General features: G+C 42.4%; 1 protein-coding gene across 4 annotated transcripts in view; it reads right to left on the bottom strand.

Annotated features, from left to right (window-relative positions):
• Positions 1-16,882, bottom strand: part of MYO5B (myosin VB) — a 330,775-nt gene that overhangs the window by 26,139 nt on the left and 287,754 nt on the right. For 2 of the 4 annotated variants that reach the window (XM_087958648.1, XM_087958650.1), the window contains 3 exons: positions 13,246-13,323; positions 5,449-5,647; positions 339-432 (listed from right to left, as the gene is read on the bottom strand). In XM_087958648.1, coding sequence (XP_087814774.1) covers positions 339-432; positions 5,449-5,647; positions 13,246-13,323 — 371 coding nt within the window. The remainder of the gene's footprint in view (positions 1-338; positions 433-5,448; positions 5,648-13,245; positions 13,324-16,882) is intronic. The other 2 variants (XM_087958649.1, XM_087958651.1) reach the window with 1 other exon arrangement.

The raw sequence follows: 16,882 nt of genomic DNA, 5'->3' as shown, positions 1-16,882 counted from the left end.
GATGTTAAGGATGTAGAGATTGACACAAAATAGTACATGAGAATATGGAATGATTTAAGGCTGATAATATGTATTAATTAATAATGTAAGAAAGTTAATAATGTCAATGTGAAAATACTGTCATGTTTATTTTAAAATGTAAAGCACCCTGGGACCAACACTGTTCACACAATTTATAGAAACAAAAAATACAAAATGCATTAAATGCTGCTAAGCTTGATCTGAACCCTTTGCTTCTCTTGGTTTAAAGGCAAGTCAGCTTTTTATCCATCCAAACTATTTCAGTAGGGAACAGAGTATTAATTTCAGCGGCAGAAGAAGGGGAAATTGAAAGTTACCTTCATATTCTTGCACTTTCTTCATATAAATCCTGAGCTGTTTCTTCAGCTTCTTCTCATTCTTTTCCAGTTTCTCCAACATCTCTTTCAGGTCCTGAAAAACAGGAAGGCATCCCAGATCAAGTTCGGCCACAGCTCAAATGGGAGCATTTTGCCAAGACCAGCAAGAAGCAAAAGGAAAAACAGACTAAATTTGCAGATGCGTTCATATATTTGTTTAACTGCCCGAATGTTTCCTTCCTGCCCTCCTTACAGGATTAGGCCAGTGATTTCTTCTTAACAACCAGTTCTCCGAACTGCTTAGAATGTTAACAACCGGTTCTAGCGAATAGGTGCGAACTGGTAGAATCCCACCCCTGGGCCCGAGCCTTCTAGCCATATGTAGTTAGTGATGGATTTGCATCCATAATCAAAAAAGCTGCAGGAAACTGAGGAGAAAGATGCTGTGAATCAAGAGATTATTTTACTCAAGCACGGTCTATTCATGACAGGAGATTAATCACCAGCATTCAGCTTACCCAACCTAGTGGAACTGTTGTGAGAATATACATCTCATTTGTGGCTTAATAATATTAAAGTCTGTAAGCTGTTGCAAATAAAGCTGACTTTTGCAATTGATTGATGGGGACTTTGTCAATGCTGGTGCTCCAGATGCTTTGGGATTGCACTCAAGGCACCTATCGCTGTTGGTATTATCTTTGTCCCCTTTTTGTTCCTTGCCACAGTTGTGCTACTTTTATTTGCAGGTCCTCGTATTTTGTGATTATGGTGATTGTTATCTTCTCATCAGACTCAGCCGAACTGAGAGCCTTTGATCAACTTGGCATTTTTTTCTCTCTTTTTCAGGGTTTATTTCAATCTCTACCAAAGCCAATCAATTATACATTATGAGGAAAGTAATTTTGTCAGGTTGCTATGGCGAGCCTGAAATATTCTAAAGAGCAAATTGTCACATTGCTTTTCGAAACGCCCTCTTCGGGCTCCTATTTAACGTACCTATAATTTTACTGAAAACTTTGGTTCGGCGAAGAAAATGGGGATAGTTCAGCAAAAGAAAAAGACTGTGAAACTGGGGGCAACTGACAGCAACTGCCTTGCTTAGGAACAGAAATTTTGCTCCCAATTGTGACTGTAAGTTGAGCACTTACTTGTACTGCTGCTGAACAGTATTTGGTAGGGAATACACCTTGAATGCAGGCGAAGCTCCTGAAAATCCATCCAAAATTGTTCCTTACCACAGTGGCCCCCAACCTTTTTTGAACCAGGGACCGGTTTCATGATTATTTATTCTTCCACGGACCGGTACCTGAGTAACGCGAGACTCCACCGCCATCGGGATGGCTCTTCGTTCGAAGCCGCTCCCCCTCTTCGACGAAACTAAGGCGCGAGCACCCAAACGCCGCTTTCCAACCGAAAACCTGGAAGCACTTTCCAACCGAAAACCCGGAAGCACTTTCCAACCGAAAACCCGGAAGCGCCGTTGAAACAAGATGGTGGCGCCCAAGCTTTGCGGCCCGGTAAAAAAATGATCCACGGACCGGTACCGGTCTGGGGACCGGTGGTTGGGGACCCCTGCCTTACCAGGTTATTACTCAACCATGACAGTACTGCTGCTGCTGCTGCTGTACTATGCCTTTCTACCCAGAAGGAAGATTAAACATATTCCCATGGGAAAACTTTATTTTTGTCCATTTTATTATCTAAAAATAGACTGACCTGAGCAAACTTCTCAGGCTAATATTACCTGGATCCAAATATAAAACATCATTTAGTGCATGAACTTCTCTGAATTTTGTAATCCGAGTCTTGGCTTAAAAAAGAAATCCCCATAAAATATTCGTATTAACATACATGCTTTAAGTTTGATATTTGTGATTGCTGTTGCTTTTAGAGAAATGGATCAACAAGGGTTTGTGTCATGCCTGAGGGAGGGAAGCTGGGGAAGGGCAGAGGCCGGCTGGGCAGTCAGAGGAAGACCCAGGCCGATCCCTTCTCCATCCTAGGGCACACAGGGAGAAGAGGATAAGGGAGAAACGTGAATGGTGTGGTCTACAGGGGAGGAAAGGGCCTTGATCCTCTTCATGGGCTGCAGCTGTGAGGACTGTTTAAAAGGATGGACATGCGCATGGGCTAGTGCTAGAAACAAAGCATGAAAATATCTCTAGTCTGTCTGTTCCTATCTGAGTTTGGTGTCCTTCCCAGTGTGTATTCCGATATCTGTGGACGTCTTCAAGCCCTTATCTTGCCTGGTTCCCTTAGTTGCTTCAGTGTGGTTTGTGTTGTTTTTCCTAGTTATAATTTATAGGCATTTTTAGTTTAAATGGCATTTCCTCCTTTTCTAACTGTTTGTGGGGGAGTTTTTTGTCTCCAGTCAAGGATGTTTGGAGCTTTGAAGCCAAGTTGAAGGAATAAAAGGGGCTTCACCTGTTTTTGTGACTTTGTTTATTTTGTATCCCACCTTGGGTCATCACAGTTTGCAAATGAACAATGGTAAACTGACTCGATCTGAAAACAGAGTGAACGGTTCCATTCCTCCTAAAGGTAATTTCAGGTTAAAATCTCACTGTACTGAGCAACATTTTTCCAGGAGCACCACTGAAGGGAAGGCATAGCTTAGTGGTACAGCCTAAGCTTTACAACTGGCTACTGGGCACTGTCGGTTAAAAACTGTAGGTTAGGGGTGTCAAATAGGATTTCTTCCGAGGGCCGGACCAGCATTGTAGTTCTCTGAGGGCCAGCCTGGGTGGGGGGTGGGAAGATGGGATGGATGCCTCCTGAAGCACTCTGCTGACCAAAATGGGGAAGGGGGGAGGCCACGTGCAGTCCCCTGTGCCCCGTTTTCGGCCTGGACAGCCTCCTGCAGCATTTGCCGCAGTGATGGGATTCAAAAAAAATTACTACCAGTTTGGTGGGCTTGGCATGGCTTGGTGGGCATGGTTTGGCTTGGTGGGCGTGGCAGGGGAAGGTTACTGCAAAATCCCCATTCCCTTCCCACCCCACTAACCTGATTTCCAGCTCCATTCTCCTGTGCAGGGCAACAAAAGAAGACTCAGCCAATCAGCTGGGACTCAATGGGAGGCAGAGAATAGATGGGGGTGGGGCCAGTCAGAGGTGATATTTGCTGGTTCTCCGAATGACTCAAAATTTCCACTTCCGGTTCTCCAGAACTGGTCAGAACCTGCTGAATACCACCTCTGCTACCACGGCCAAAACAGAGCACAGGGGGCTGCATGTGGCTTGGATGGCCTGCAGGACCCTGCCCGTTTTCGCTAGCAGAGGCACCGCGGGCCAGTCCTTTGCTATTTCCAGGCTGGCCTGGCGGGCCAGATTTAAGGACCCCCGCAGGCCAGATCTGGCCTGCTGCCCTTGAATTTGATACCCCTGCTGTAGGTGGTAGGAAAGTCTTCTGCCCAAACCTCTGGAAAAATGTTCTAAGGAAAGCTAGATGGGACAATAAAGAATATTGGTTGGGTCAACTACCTCCCCTACCTTCTATATATCGTCTATTTGTTCTATTCTGTGTGAGGATAATGCACCATAAATCTGTATAACCATAACAAAGGAAAGCCAGTTTGGTGCAATGGTTAAAAGGTGCCAGACTAGAAACCGGGAGGCTGTGATTTCTAATCCTGCCTGGGGCACCAAGCCAGCTGAGTGACCTTGGGCCAATCACTTCTCTTTCTCTCTCAGCCCTGGGAAGTAGACAAGGGCAAACTACTTCTGAAATCTCGCCAAGAGAACTGCAGGGACTTGTCCAGGCAGTTGCCAGGAGTCAACACTGATTCGAAGGACGAAAAGAAAACAAAACAAAATCTACGGACTGTTAAGCAATAAAAATGGATTCAAAACTAACCCTACAGTTAGGACATTGGGAGGTGATAAAATAATAAACAATGCACTTAATTTACACACCTGGAAGGAATGAAAAGGTGTTTCAGTATTGAAAAGACTCCTCCACCCCAAAGTGAACTGAAACCAAGAAGGGGCCTCCCGGAACAAAACATAGCAAGAAGTTCCGAGAAGCAGAGGAGATTTCTTACTGGCAGAGAGTCCAGCAGTTCCAGAAAGCCAGAAGTTCTGCCACGAGATGATCAGCTTTCTTTCCTTTTCTATGTGAACTGCTGTATCTCCTGATTTTGCATTTATATTTATTCCTCCCACCCAACTGTCATTTTGCACATTGCATCTTTTAGACCGCACATACAGAATGCAGAAGAATACAGCCGGAAGGGACCTTGGAGGTCTTCTAGTCTAACCCCTTGCTCAAGCAGGAGACCCTATGCCATTTCAGACAAGTGGCTGTCCAATCTCTTCTTAAAAGTCTCCAGTGATGGAGCACCACAACGTCTGGAGGCAAATCGTTCCACCGGTTAATGGTCCACACTGTTTGGAAGTTTCTCTTCAGTTCTAGGTTGCTTTTCTCCTTGGTTGGTTTCCACCCACTGTTTCTTGTCTTACCTTCTGGTACTTTGGAAAATGGGTTGACTCAAATACTGGAATACTGCTATTATGTCACCTCTAGAGTCCTTCTTTTCTCTAGATTAGGTTAAGGTAAAGGTTCCTCTCGTACATACACGCTAGTCATTTCCGGCTCTAGGGGGCAGTGCTCATCTCCGTTACAAAGCCGAAGAGCCAGTGCTGTCCAAAGGTGTCTCTGTGGTCATGTGGCTGGCATGACTAAATGCTGTTAAGGCGCACTGAACGCTGTTCCCTTCCCACCGAAGTGGTCCCTAGTTTTCTACTTGCATTTTTTACATGCTTTCGAACTGCTAGGTTGGCAGAAGCTGGGACAAGTAATGGGAGCTCACTCCATTACGCAGTGCTAGGGATACGAACCACCAAACTGCCGACCTTTCTGATCGGCAAGCTCAGTGTCTTAGCCACTGAGCCACCGTTGTAACCATTGAGCCATTTAGTCTCCAGGCCCTTAGTCATCTTAGTCGCTCTTCTCATACAGCTACAAGCTCTACATCTATGAGCAGGTCGGGCTAATCAGTAAAGGCCACCCTAGAGTTATTTTTTTGACTGAAGAGTTGGGCACCAATCTTTCAAACAAGGCACTCATCACCCTTGGTAGACACAACCCTGCGGTTTTGCTTTTTCTCCATACCAGGTTTTCGCTGGACAGCCGCGAGATTTCCTGCTGGATGCCAAACTCCACTTGGGCTTCTGGGGACAGCTGAAGCGTCTGGAGGAAGACTTCGTGTTGTTTCTCCATGGCTTCCTTCAATGTCTCCATCTGGTCCTTTAGGACTTCTATTTCTTCTTCATATTCCCTTCTCTGTTCCTGGAGCTGAGCCTCAAGGAGCCTGAAGGGGTGAGAAATGGGACAGGTGAGGACATTTGTCACTCAAATAATATTAGGTACCTAAGATACCCAGAAACTCTCATGATGCCTCTAATGATGTGATGGACCAGGGCTTGGATTCACAGATCAAATGCTTTTAAGGAACTGTAGGCAGATTTAGATAACAAAAGACATCTTCCAAGGTTCTTTAGGGTCATGTAAACTGGAAAAGTGTAGCCTCACTGATTTATAGTAGTGTGCACTACTATTACTTTTAATCTTCTCATCACTCCTTATCACCCATCCTCTCCCACTTGTGATTGTAGGACTGTAACTGTCCGCTTGTATCCTTACGATTTATATTGACTGTTTCCAAGTATGATTTGATTGTTGATTGTACCCTATGACTATCATTAAGTGTTGTACGTTATGATTCTTGATTCTAAATGAATGTACCTTTTCTTTATGTACACTGAGAGTATTTACACCAACACAAATTCCTTATGTGTCCAATCACACTTGGCTAATAAAGTATTCTATTCTGTTCTGTTCTGTTCTATTCTATTCTATTCTATTCTATTCTATTCTATTCTATTCTATTCTATTCTATTCTGTTCTGTTCTGTTCTGTTCTGTTCTGTTCTGTTCTGTTCTGTTCTATTCTATTCTATTCTATTCTATTCTTATGTTGTATACAACAGCTCATTTAGTGATTGTTCAAAATTATAACAGAACTTGAAAAATGACTTATGACCATTTCTCACACATATGACCGTTACAGCTTCCCCATGATCAAAATACAGACCCTTGGCCACTGGCATGTATTTATGATGGTTGCAATGTGGTCATGTGATGATCTTTTGCGACTTTCTGACAAGCAAGGTCAATGGGGAAGCCAAATTCACTTAACAACTGTGTTAGTAACTTAACAACTGCAGTGATTCATTTAACAACTGGGGCAGGAAAGGTCTGTATATATTTATTACATATAGACATAGGGAAAACAGATTGGTAGAGTTGTTAAATATCCTAGATCCAAAACTGGGAGACTTGAGTTCTAGTCTTGCTTTAGACACAGCCTTCTGGGTGACCTTGGGCTAGTCCTTTTCCCTCACACCCAGGAAGGAGGTGGTTAAGGGCAAACTCCTTCCAAAAATCTTGCCACGGAAACTCAGGGCCTTCTCCAGGAAGTCCCCAGGAGTCAAGATAGGCTTGAAGGTACCAAAAAACCCAACCCAACCCAACTCCTCAATAGGGAATTCAACATATCTCAGAACCCTTTTTTTTCAAAAAGAATCATTGTTCACAGTCATTAATCAAATATATACATAGTAGGTAGGCAATACTTACATTAGGAACTAAAGGTTGCCCACACTCAGTACTCATATGCATATTAGTGACGAACACTTACATTCGGAACTAATGATTGTGAAGGAGACTCCCACTGGTTAAATTGCACTCTCTGCTTGCTGGGTAGCTACCACACATCATTTCCTTCATGTCAGTTTTGGCTACCTAGGCAACCAGTCCATAAGAATTAAGGGCCTTGGTTATGGATTTTCAGGTTATTTATTTGGTTTATTACGTCCTACCATTCTACTTAGCTGGAGAATCTGAAGAGGCCAATGGAGTAACATATCAAGAACATTTGCTGAGTGTCCCCCAACCTACAGCCTCAAAGATTAGGGAGGACATGATCCAGATTGCAGACTTTTTAAACACTCCACACCGGGAGTCCTGTGCTCCCCACTCCCTCATTTAAAAAAAGATTCTCATTCCAGAAACAAAACTTACGAAAACGAAAAAAGCTTTCTGAATTCATCATTTCATCCAGCTTCCCCCAAAGTTATCAACCTAGTTACTTTACACAACAGAATCAGTGGTCGACTATCTTAAATGGTTCCTTTTACTCGCCGCCCCCAACAATCATTTCTGGGGGTCTCTTTAAGACATTTCCAGCTAAGAACAACTTTATGAATTCTAAAACTGGTCTTTTTATACAGCAAAAAAAAAAAAAAAAAAAGAAAGAAAGAAAGATTTGGTTTTAAAATGAGGCATCCAGCAGAACCGATACTAAAAGGGGAAGAAAGGAATGGAATGAGAAAAACCAGAAAGAATGAACCAAGGAAATTAAAACCGTGTTTCTTTCTGTGACAAAATGGAGGGGATTTTTTATCCACCTGTAAACACATGCACAGTGTGTATTTGGCAAAAGGATGAATTAAGGAAGGAACAAACTGCATTTTTTCACAAGAAAAGTAGCAGGGAATAGTTCTTTGCATTTCTGGCTCCGTCTCCACCTACTCCAATAGGGAGTATGATTCATCACCGAAAAGGTTACAGCCCTCCTTCTATGTGCCTGAAGAAAAGCTTAACATTTGGTAAACTAAATTGATTTTTAAAAGGTACCAATTACAGTTTGCCTGAAGAGAAATCTCTCCCCCCACTCCCAGAAATCCTTTTCTTCAAAGGTTTTTCAAGAACCTCTTAAAAACTCAGTTGCTAAGAAGAGCCGGTTCTCATATTTTAGGCCCAGCCCGTGCCTGGCCTCTGGGTGGTAGAGTGGGCGGGCCACACCACCCTCTGGAAAAGTGAAGAAAGCCATTTTGAAATTCTCCCCCCCCCAACCTCCCCCCCCCCAATTTTCCCTGATTTTTCTCTACAGACCAGAAAAACACTATGCTTTGAGTTTTCCATTCATGGAGAAATTGTAATGCGCATAAACTGTCATGCCCCTGTTGGAATCTGATTCTGAGGAGGAGGTTGAGCAGCTGACAGGGAGTGGGAATGTGGCTCCGGTGGCTGTGGAAGAAACTGGGGAAGGGCACAGTCCAGCTGGGCCTTCAGAGGAAAACCCAGGGCCAAAACCTTGGGCACGCAGGGAGGAACGGAGAAGGGAGCAATGTGGCTTACGGGAGGGAGAAAGGCCCTGATTCCCTTCATTAGCTGCAGCTGGGAAAACAGGATTTTAAAAGGGCATTTCCGCACAGCACCTTGCTGGAAGCAAAGCATGAATTATCTTGGTTTGTCAAGTCTTATCTGGGTTCCAGCATCCTCCCAGCTGTGTGTGTTTCGTTATCTTTTAAAGTCTGCAATTCCTTATCCTGCCCTGTCTTGTTAATTGCTGCAGCGTGGTTTGTGCTGGTTTTTATTTATAATTTCTATGTACTTTGTATTCGGACTGAATTTCTTCCCTTTAAAAACTGTTCTTGGGAGAGTTTTTTCTCCAGCCGATGATAACTGGACATTGGGGGCCAAGTTGGAGGTATTAAAGGGAGTTTACCTACTTTTGTGACTTTGTTGCTTTTGTGCCACGCCTCAGGTCATCACATAAATGCACCTTCAGTCTCAAGTTATACAGGTGGTCCTCGATTACGGCCACAATTGACCCCCAAATGCTCATTGCTAAGGAAGACCATTGTTAAGTGACGTTTGCTCAATTTTATGACCTCTCTTGCCACGGTTGTGAATCACTGCAGTTGTTGAGTGGATCTGGCTTCCCTATTGTCAGAAGGTCGCAAAAGAGGATCACACAACCCCGGGACACTGCAACTGTCATAAATAGATGCAGGTTGCCAAGCGGCTGAATTCTGATCACGTGACCAAGGAGATGCTGCAGTGGTCGTGAGTGTGAAAAACGGTCATAAGTCACTTTTTCCAGTCCCGTTGCAACTTCAAATGGTCACTAAACAAATGGTTATAAAGTCAAGAGTTACCTGTAAACCATACCACAAATTATGAGTATGTTTGGACTGCAGCAAAGGCAGATTCTAGTTGTAAGTGTGCTCAATAGCACCAGTTGGTTTTGCCTTGTTATCCTACAGGCCTCTCCTGTGGTTGTTACAGTTTAAGATTGTCTGCTGGCCAATTCTACCCACCTCCAATCGCAGGAGGGTCCCTGATCCCATTAGCAAATGATACCAAAAGCTTTCAAGCAAGCTGGTGGTGCACTTCTCCAGCAAAGAGGTACAAGGGGGGGTAGTGTAGTGTATATTGGAGGTGGTGACCCCTTTGAGAGCTGTACGCAATGAAATTTCATTTTAATGTATGCCGATTAGCGTACATTCAAAGTGACAATAAAGTTATTATTTTATGCTATGTTATGCTATACAATGCTATTCTAATATTCTTATTCCTGTTCTAATATTCTATTTTTATTTTATTTCTGTTCTATTCTATTCTTATTCCTATCCTATTCCTATTCTATTTATTCCTATTCTAATATTCTAATAATATTCTAATATTCTATTCTATTCTATTCTAATTCTATTCTATTTCTATTCTATTCGTATTCTAATATTCTAATTCTATTCTATTCGTATTCTAATATTCTATATTCTATTCTATTCTATTCTATTCTATTCTATTCTATTCTATTCTATTCTATTCTATTCGTATTCTAATATTCTAATTCTAATTCTATTCTATTCCTATTCTAATATTCTATTTCTATTCTATTAGTATTCTAATATTCTATTGTATTCTATTCGGGAAAGCGAGCCGCGGGTGCACACCTTCCCAACTAACTACAAGTAGTCCTTGACTTACAACCATTAGTTCAGTAACAATTCAAAGTTCAAAGCCCTGAAAAAAAAGAAGCTTATGACCTTTTTTCACAATTATGACCACTTCAGCCTCCCCACAAGTCACAGGATCAACATTTGGATGGGTAGCAACTGGCATGCATTTATGATGGTTGCAAAGTCAATCCAGAACCCAAAGTCAGTTAACAACCTTGTTACTTACCTAACAACTGTAATGATTCACTTAACAACCGTGGCAAGAAAGGCCGCAAAATGGGGCAAGACTCACTGAACAACTGCCTTGCTCAACAATGGAAATTTTGGTTGTAAGTCAAGGACTACTTGCATAAACTCTGCCTCTTACAAACACCATCTAAGCTTGGATGACTCTCCACATTGCTCCTGCTTAACGCTTCCTAAATTGAAATATAGACACAACGGGCCTTTCAAAATTTTCCACCAAAAACATTGGCAGGAAAATCCTTTCTTTTCTTCCTCAAATTTCTTCTGAGGAAAAATAATTTCTGCAAAGGTTTCTCTAGGATAGGACTCTCCTCTCTGTGGTGAGACTAACTTTGAAATGTTTTCTTTCTAGAACATTCTCTTTCAGCTCTCATCCTCTTGTGTTGCCTTTGTTTAGCTGCTCTGTTGTTGCCTTGGAACGAATTACAAAACAGCTTACACGTTCCTTAAAAAGAAGTGATAAATAACTCATATGCTTTTTCTAGCAAACTTACAAAAAGAAATACCCCTTTCTTTCCCTTAACTCAAAGAATGAAAATAATGTCAGCTCTAAATACAATTACTTAAACATTGATCTGAGGCTTCACACTTAACATCTCCACAGCATGTAAAATAATGTTTGTGTCCGAGAAATTTCTAATAGTAAACTTCAGTGAAGACAGAGATTTTGTTGGAAGATAAATGGTTGAAATTGTTCTTTTATTTTACTACCATATCAAACTGAAGATGGCAGAGCGCTGAGTTAAACATACCCATTTTTATAGCTTTGTAAAATAATAAATTGCAGCAGAAAGACTGATGCAGGCAAATATTTAAAAATGGATGTCAAGAAAAGCCATTTTAATTTATTTATTTTTGTTTGAAAAGTCTATTAACTAAGCAACAACGTAACATATCCTCAATGCAGGTTATTTATCCTAAAATCTACTGGCTTGCATTTATGGGATGGATGGATGTCGTTGGATTTATTTATTGAGCATAAATCTCTCCTGGCTGCACAGCTCTTTAGACCTCAGATAAATGATACTTTCTGTTGAAAATAAGTGCAGGGGGGTGGTATTTCACATGTGAATGCTGATGGATACTTCAAATGCACATGTGAAAATAGGAAGACTTGGTTGAGAAATGTTAACTAATTCAAAGTGATATGCAGACAGATGCTCTGGCCACAAGCTAGAATTGATCCCAGTTCTGGATCTGTATGCTTTATGGAAAACTTGATGAGTGCATAATGGAAAAAGCTGTCCTTAGAGGCAGAGAAGTCATATAGCCTGGGGTCTTTATGCCGATTGAGCTGTTTTAATTAAATATTCTATGATTCCTTAAGAATACCGCAGGTAATAAAAGCACAGGTAGTCCTCTTTTTAGTGGCTGCCTCCTTTAGTGACTGTTCGCAGTTACGATGATGATGAAAAAGTAACTTTACAACCAATTCTTGCATTTAGGACCGGGTGTGTAAGACAAAAGAAAACTGAAGTAAAATCATAAGCACAGTCAGTTTCACTTAGTGACTGCTTCGCTTAACAATTGAGTTGTTAATTGTGGCTGCTCAATGAGGACTTATATATGGATGGCTGAACGGACAAGCAACACATCAAGTGATAGCTGATGCATCTTGTGGGTGCACAATAATTTAATGGGTGCACAATTTTAAAAAAGGCCCATACAATTCATTGTTTGGAAATTCAAGAGGACTCTGTGCTTCTGCAGTCAACTCAATAGGTGAACATCCTCACATCAAAAAAAAAACCCACATTAACTTGTCTGCTGAGCCATCCAACCAATGTGACACGTAAACAGGGGTGGGATTCTACAGGTTCGCACCTATTCGCTAGAACTGGTTGTTAACATTCTAAGCAGTTTGGAGAACCGGTTGTTAGAAGAAATGACTGGCCTAATCCTGTAAGGAAGGCAGGAAGGAAACGTTCTGGTGTTGCTTACAGAAACTGTCTCTCCGTTAACCCTTATTACATTCTTGGCAGGACTAGACTTCCTGTCTCAGGAACGTCTCTGGATTTTCCCCCCTCCTTTGCTGGTACTTTGTTACAATGGCACTGAAAAAAGTGACTTATAACCATTTTTCACACTTACAACTGTTGCAGCATCCCCACAGTCATGAGAGGCCAGGTGAGGAGATGCGTGCCTCGATGTGAGTGATGTTGAGTTGGCCACACCCAGCCAATAACATGCCCACCAAGCCATGCCCACCAAATAAGCCACGCCCACAGAACTGGTTGTTAAAACAATTGAATCCCACCCCTGCACGTAATCCTCAACTTACAACCACTCATTTAGTGACTGTTTAAAGTTATGACGGCACTGAAAAAAGTGATTTATCACACTTATGACTGTTGCAGCATCCCCGTGATCAAAATTCAGATGCTTGGCAACTGGCCCGTACTTATGACGGTTGCAGCGCCCTGGGCTTATTTGATCCCCTTTTGTGACCTTCTGACCAGTAATGCGGAAGCGAGATTCGCTTAGCAACCATGTTACTCACTTAATGACTGAAGTGATTCATTTAACGACTATGGCAAGAAAAGTTGTAAAATGGGGCAAAATTCACTTAACTGTCTTGCTTGGCAATTGAAATGTTGAGCTCAATTGTGGTTGTAAGTCGAGAACTACCTTTATCTGCCAATCTGCCACCTTGTGATACATCTTAAAGCAAACTCACATATTAGAGCTAGTCACTGACCATGACCCAAGTGATAAGGATGAGTGTAAAATCATAATACTACCCGGTGTTTACCCCTCGGTGAACTGTACCCATTTCTAGCATCAGGAAAAAGTGAGGGGAGAAAATAACAGCCCACAAAGAGCAGGAAAAAGAAGGAAAAACGTATGTATTTGACCTGGCTACTTGCTTTAGACCCTGATAGGCCAAGCCGAGTTCTCCATCTTCATTCAGGTACTCCCAGTCCTCAGTCTTGCTAGAAAGAAAGGACAGAGGAAAGGGAAGGAAAAGGAAGACAGAAAGCGAAGACAAAAAGTAATAATCAGATGCAGATCAGAGGGAGGAAGGAGACCTCAATCGCAAGCAAGCTGACCGATTCACAATCCTGTCAGCAGGAACCACAAACGATGCTGCAACGGGCAGTTTTATTCCCACGGCTCACATAATGGGGATCTAGGACAACTCGTTGCGGCCAACTCGCCACGGGACAATTCAAAGCTGTATTAATAGTTTCATTCAGTTACTGTTATTATTGGTGGCCCCGTTTTCATCGAAATTATTGCACTTCCTGTATTTTTGGGTTGACTTTATTTTTGGTGTGGTTCGCCGGCAGCCTGTACAGATGGTAGCAGAATCAGACAGTGGGGAAGAAAGGGGACCAGGACCATCTGTGAGTGGGGTGCTGCCTCAGGAGCCTCCAGAGTCTGGCAGCAGTGAGGCCGAGGACCCAGGGGAGCCTGTTCCCAGTGTGCGTGAGCACAGAACTGCTAGAAGGCGATAGCAGCTGAAACAAAAGGGGGGAGTAAGGCTGGGAGGTGATTGCCCCTCCCATCAGGTATAAAGGTCAGGCCAAGATGACAAAACCTTTGCAGGAAGCAAAATCATTCGTTCGGTTCAGATTCATTCTTGAAACTCTTTGTACTTTGGTTGGTTTTTTTTTTTTCTAGTTAATTTGATATTTCTGTTATTGGCAGTACTTCAGAGAAAAGAAAGGTGGGTGTTTATCTCGAGGGACTGAGATTAATTATCGGCTGGGAATGAAAACAATTCCCAGCTCTGCAATAAAATAAGACTTGTTTTAAAATAAGTGTGTGCATAATTATGGTCTAGGAAGCCTTGGACAAAACAATTTTATCATTATTGTTCCATCGAAATTTAATTTTTGTATTTGTTGAAAGGTTTCACGAGTTGTCTCAGAGTTGTCTGCAGTGAGTTGACCGTGGCAAGTTGTCCCATTCTGCACATATGGATGGGCGAGTGTGCTATGGCCCTTTTTAATGACTTGTGGACTTCAATTCCCAGAGTTCCTGGCTCAGTAATTCTGGGAGTTGAAGTCCACAAATCATAAAAAGGGCCATCGTTTCCTCACCCGTTTTGGATTGACCACATGAACTTATTGTACCGAAGGAAGGTCATAGCGGAGCAAAGAGAAGACCGTTGTAAGGGAAATGCCCATTAAAAAGCACAATCGAAGCATTTTTGGAGGTAGAATCAACCCAGTAAACTTTATTGGAAAATACTTGAAGTGAGTTACTGGGCTCCCTGCCAGCAGAATGCGAGAGAAAGAGCAGAGAATGGCCTCTCCTCCTGATATTATACACCTTGACAATAACATCGAAGCGGCTAGATAATAGAAAGATAAGGGGGAAATGTAATCGCCCAGTGTCATTTTGTCCTGCTTCGATAAGCGATTCAATTTGATAAGCTTTGATAACTTTTCAAAAAGCGAGTGCTATGATAATCTGTTTATTTTTACTCAATTATTCAATCAAGTGTTTATGTGTGGCATCAAAAGTTTGGTGCTTATTTGCCCTCTGCTTACTCTCTTATTGACTGTCTAGATCGGTCACTGCTCTGGGTGTTAAGTTATGCATCTACCCTAATTCTATCAAAAGCCATAATACCTTTCCACATAGTGCTATGCTGGTAGTCCTCGCTTGGTGACTGGTTGATTAGCTCCATTCAAAGTTAAGATGGAATCTCCCCAGAGCTACTTACAACCCATGTTCGAAGTTCTGATGGCCGCACTCCTACTGCAGTCACCGGAATTACATTTTGGAGTGTCTTAGAAACTGGCTTGTATTTATCCATTTGCAGCATCCTGCAGCCATGGTAACTCCAATTCTTGGCTTCTTTTTTTTATTTTTTAACTGGTTTCTGGTTTTTACTTCCAGAATCTGCTAAAAAATTCAGGTAGTCCTCAACTTACGACCACAATTAAGTCCCCAAAATTTCCATTATTAAGTGAGGCATTTGACACGTGAGTTTTGTCCCATTTTACAACACTTCCTGCCACCGTTGTTAAGTGAATCACTGCAGCTGTTAAATTAGTCAAATTGTTGTTAAGTGAATCTGGCTTCCCCCTTGACTTTGCTTGCTAGAGGGCCACAAAAGAGACTCCAGGACACTGCAACCGTCATAAACACGAGTCACTTGCCAAGCATTTGAATTTTGATCACCTGACTATGGGGATGCTACAATGGTCTTAAGAGTGAAAAACGGCCATAAAGTCACTTTTTTTCAGTGCTGTTGTAACTTTGAATGGTCACTAAATGAATTGTTGTAAGTCAAGGACTACCTGTACACCTTGGGGGGGAAAAAGGTTTGCTTAACTATGGCGTTCACTCAACGACTGTGGTGTTGGTTTAACAATTGCAGCATTTGCTTAACAATCCCTGCAAAAAATGTCCCCAAAGCGGGGGTAGTCACATGCTTAATGACCATCATGATGACCTGCTTAATGACCATCATGACTTAGGACTGTAATTCCAGTCTCAATTACAGTCATAAGTCAAGGATTATCTGTGTACTGTACTTACTAAATGTGCGACGCTGTGTACCAGGCGACTTTTGATGACAGGGCGAAGGAGGGAAAGCCCTATCTTGCAAAACTGAAAGAGTGTTTCTGGGCATTTTCATAATGGTCCAATGTGCACAGGTACATCAAAACGCCAAGGTGGTCCAAGCCAGCCAGCCATGGTTTGCATGATAAACATAACCCAGATTGAGCAACCGTAATGTAGGACGTCTGTGATATCACCTCATCCTAGTGGATGATCACTTGAAAAGGAGCCAGCAGCAGCCCAAAAAAGCAAATACAATCTTGGGTTGTATAAACAAGAGGCATAGAAATCAAAATCACATGAAGTACCATATTAGCACCGCTTTACAAAAGCCCTAGTAAAGGCCACACCTGGAATACTGCAACCCATTTTGGTTACCAGCTACAAAACGGATGCTGAGACTTTGGAAAAAGTTCAGAGAAGAACAATGAAGACGACCAAAGGTCTGGAGACTAAAACATATGAAGAACGGTTGGTTGCAGGATTTGGCTAGTCTAGAGAAAAGATGAACTAGGGGGGAGATGATAGCAGAATTCAAATATTTGAGGGGCTGCCAACGAAGAAGAGGGGATCCAATTATTCTCCAAAGCACCAGAAGGCAAGGCAAGGAACAATGGGTGGAAACTAATCAAGGAGAGAAGCAACCTAGAATTAAGGAGAAATTTCCTAACAGAGAGAACAATTAACCGGTGGAACAGAAGTTGCCTTCGGAAGTTGTGGGTGCTTCATCACTGGAGGTTTTTAAGAAGAAACTGGACAGCCACCTGTGTGAAAGGGGATAGGGCCATGATGGCGAACCTATGGCATGTGTGCTGTAAGTGGGGTGGTGGTGGTGTCACACACACACACATGCGTCGGGGGATGCACATGTGCATTGCATTATGGATGCACATGCACACACTTTCAGCACGCAACGATGAAAAGGTTAGCCATCAGGAGGCTGGACTAGACGACCTCCAAGATCCCTCCAGT

Source organism: Notechis scutatus, chromosome 2 (assembly GCF_049901735.1).
Source record: "Notechis scutatus isolate UNSWTSFEM ecotype Mainland chromosome 2, rNotScu1.2, whole genome shotgun sequence".
In the NCBI taxonomy this organism is placed as follows: Eukaryota; Metazoa; Chordata; class Lepidosauria; order Squamata; family Elapidae; genus Notechis; species Notechis scutatus.
This window is presented reverse-complemented; position numbering and strand designations above follow the sequence as displayed.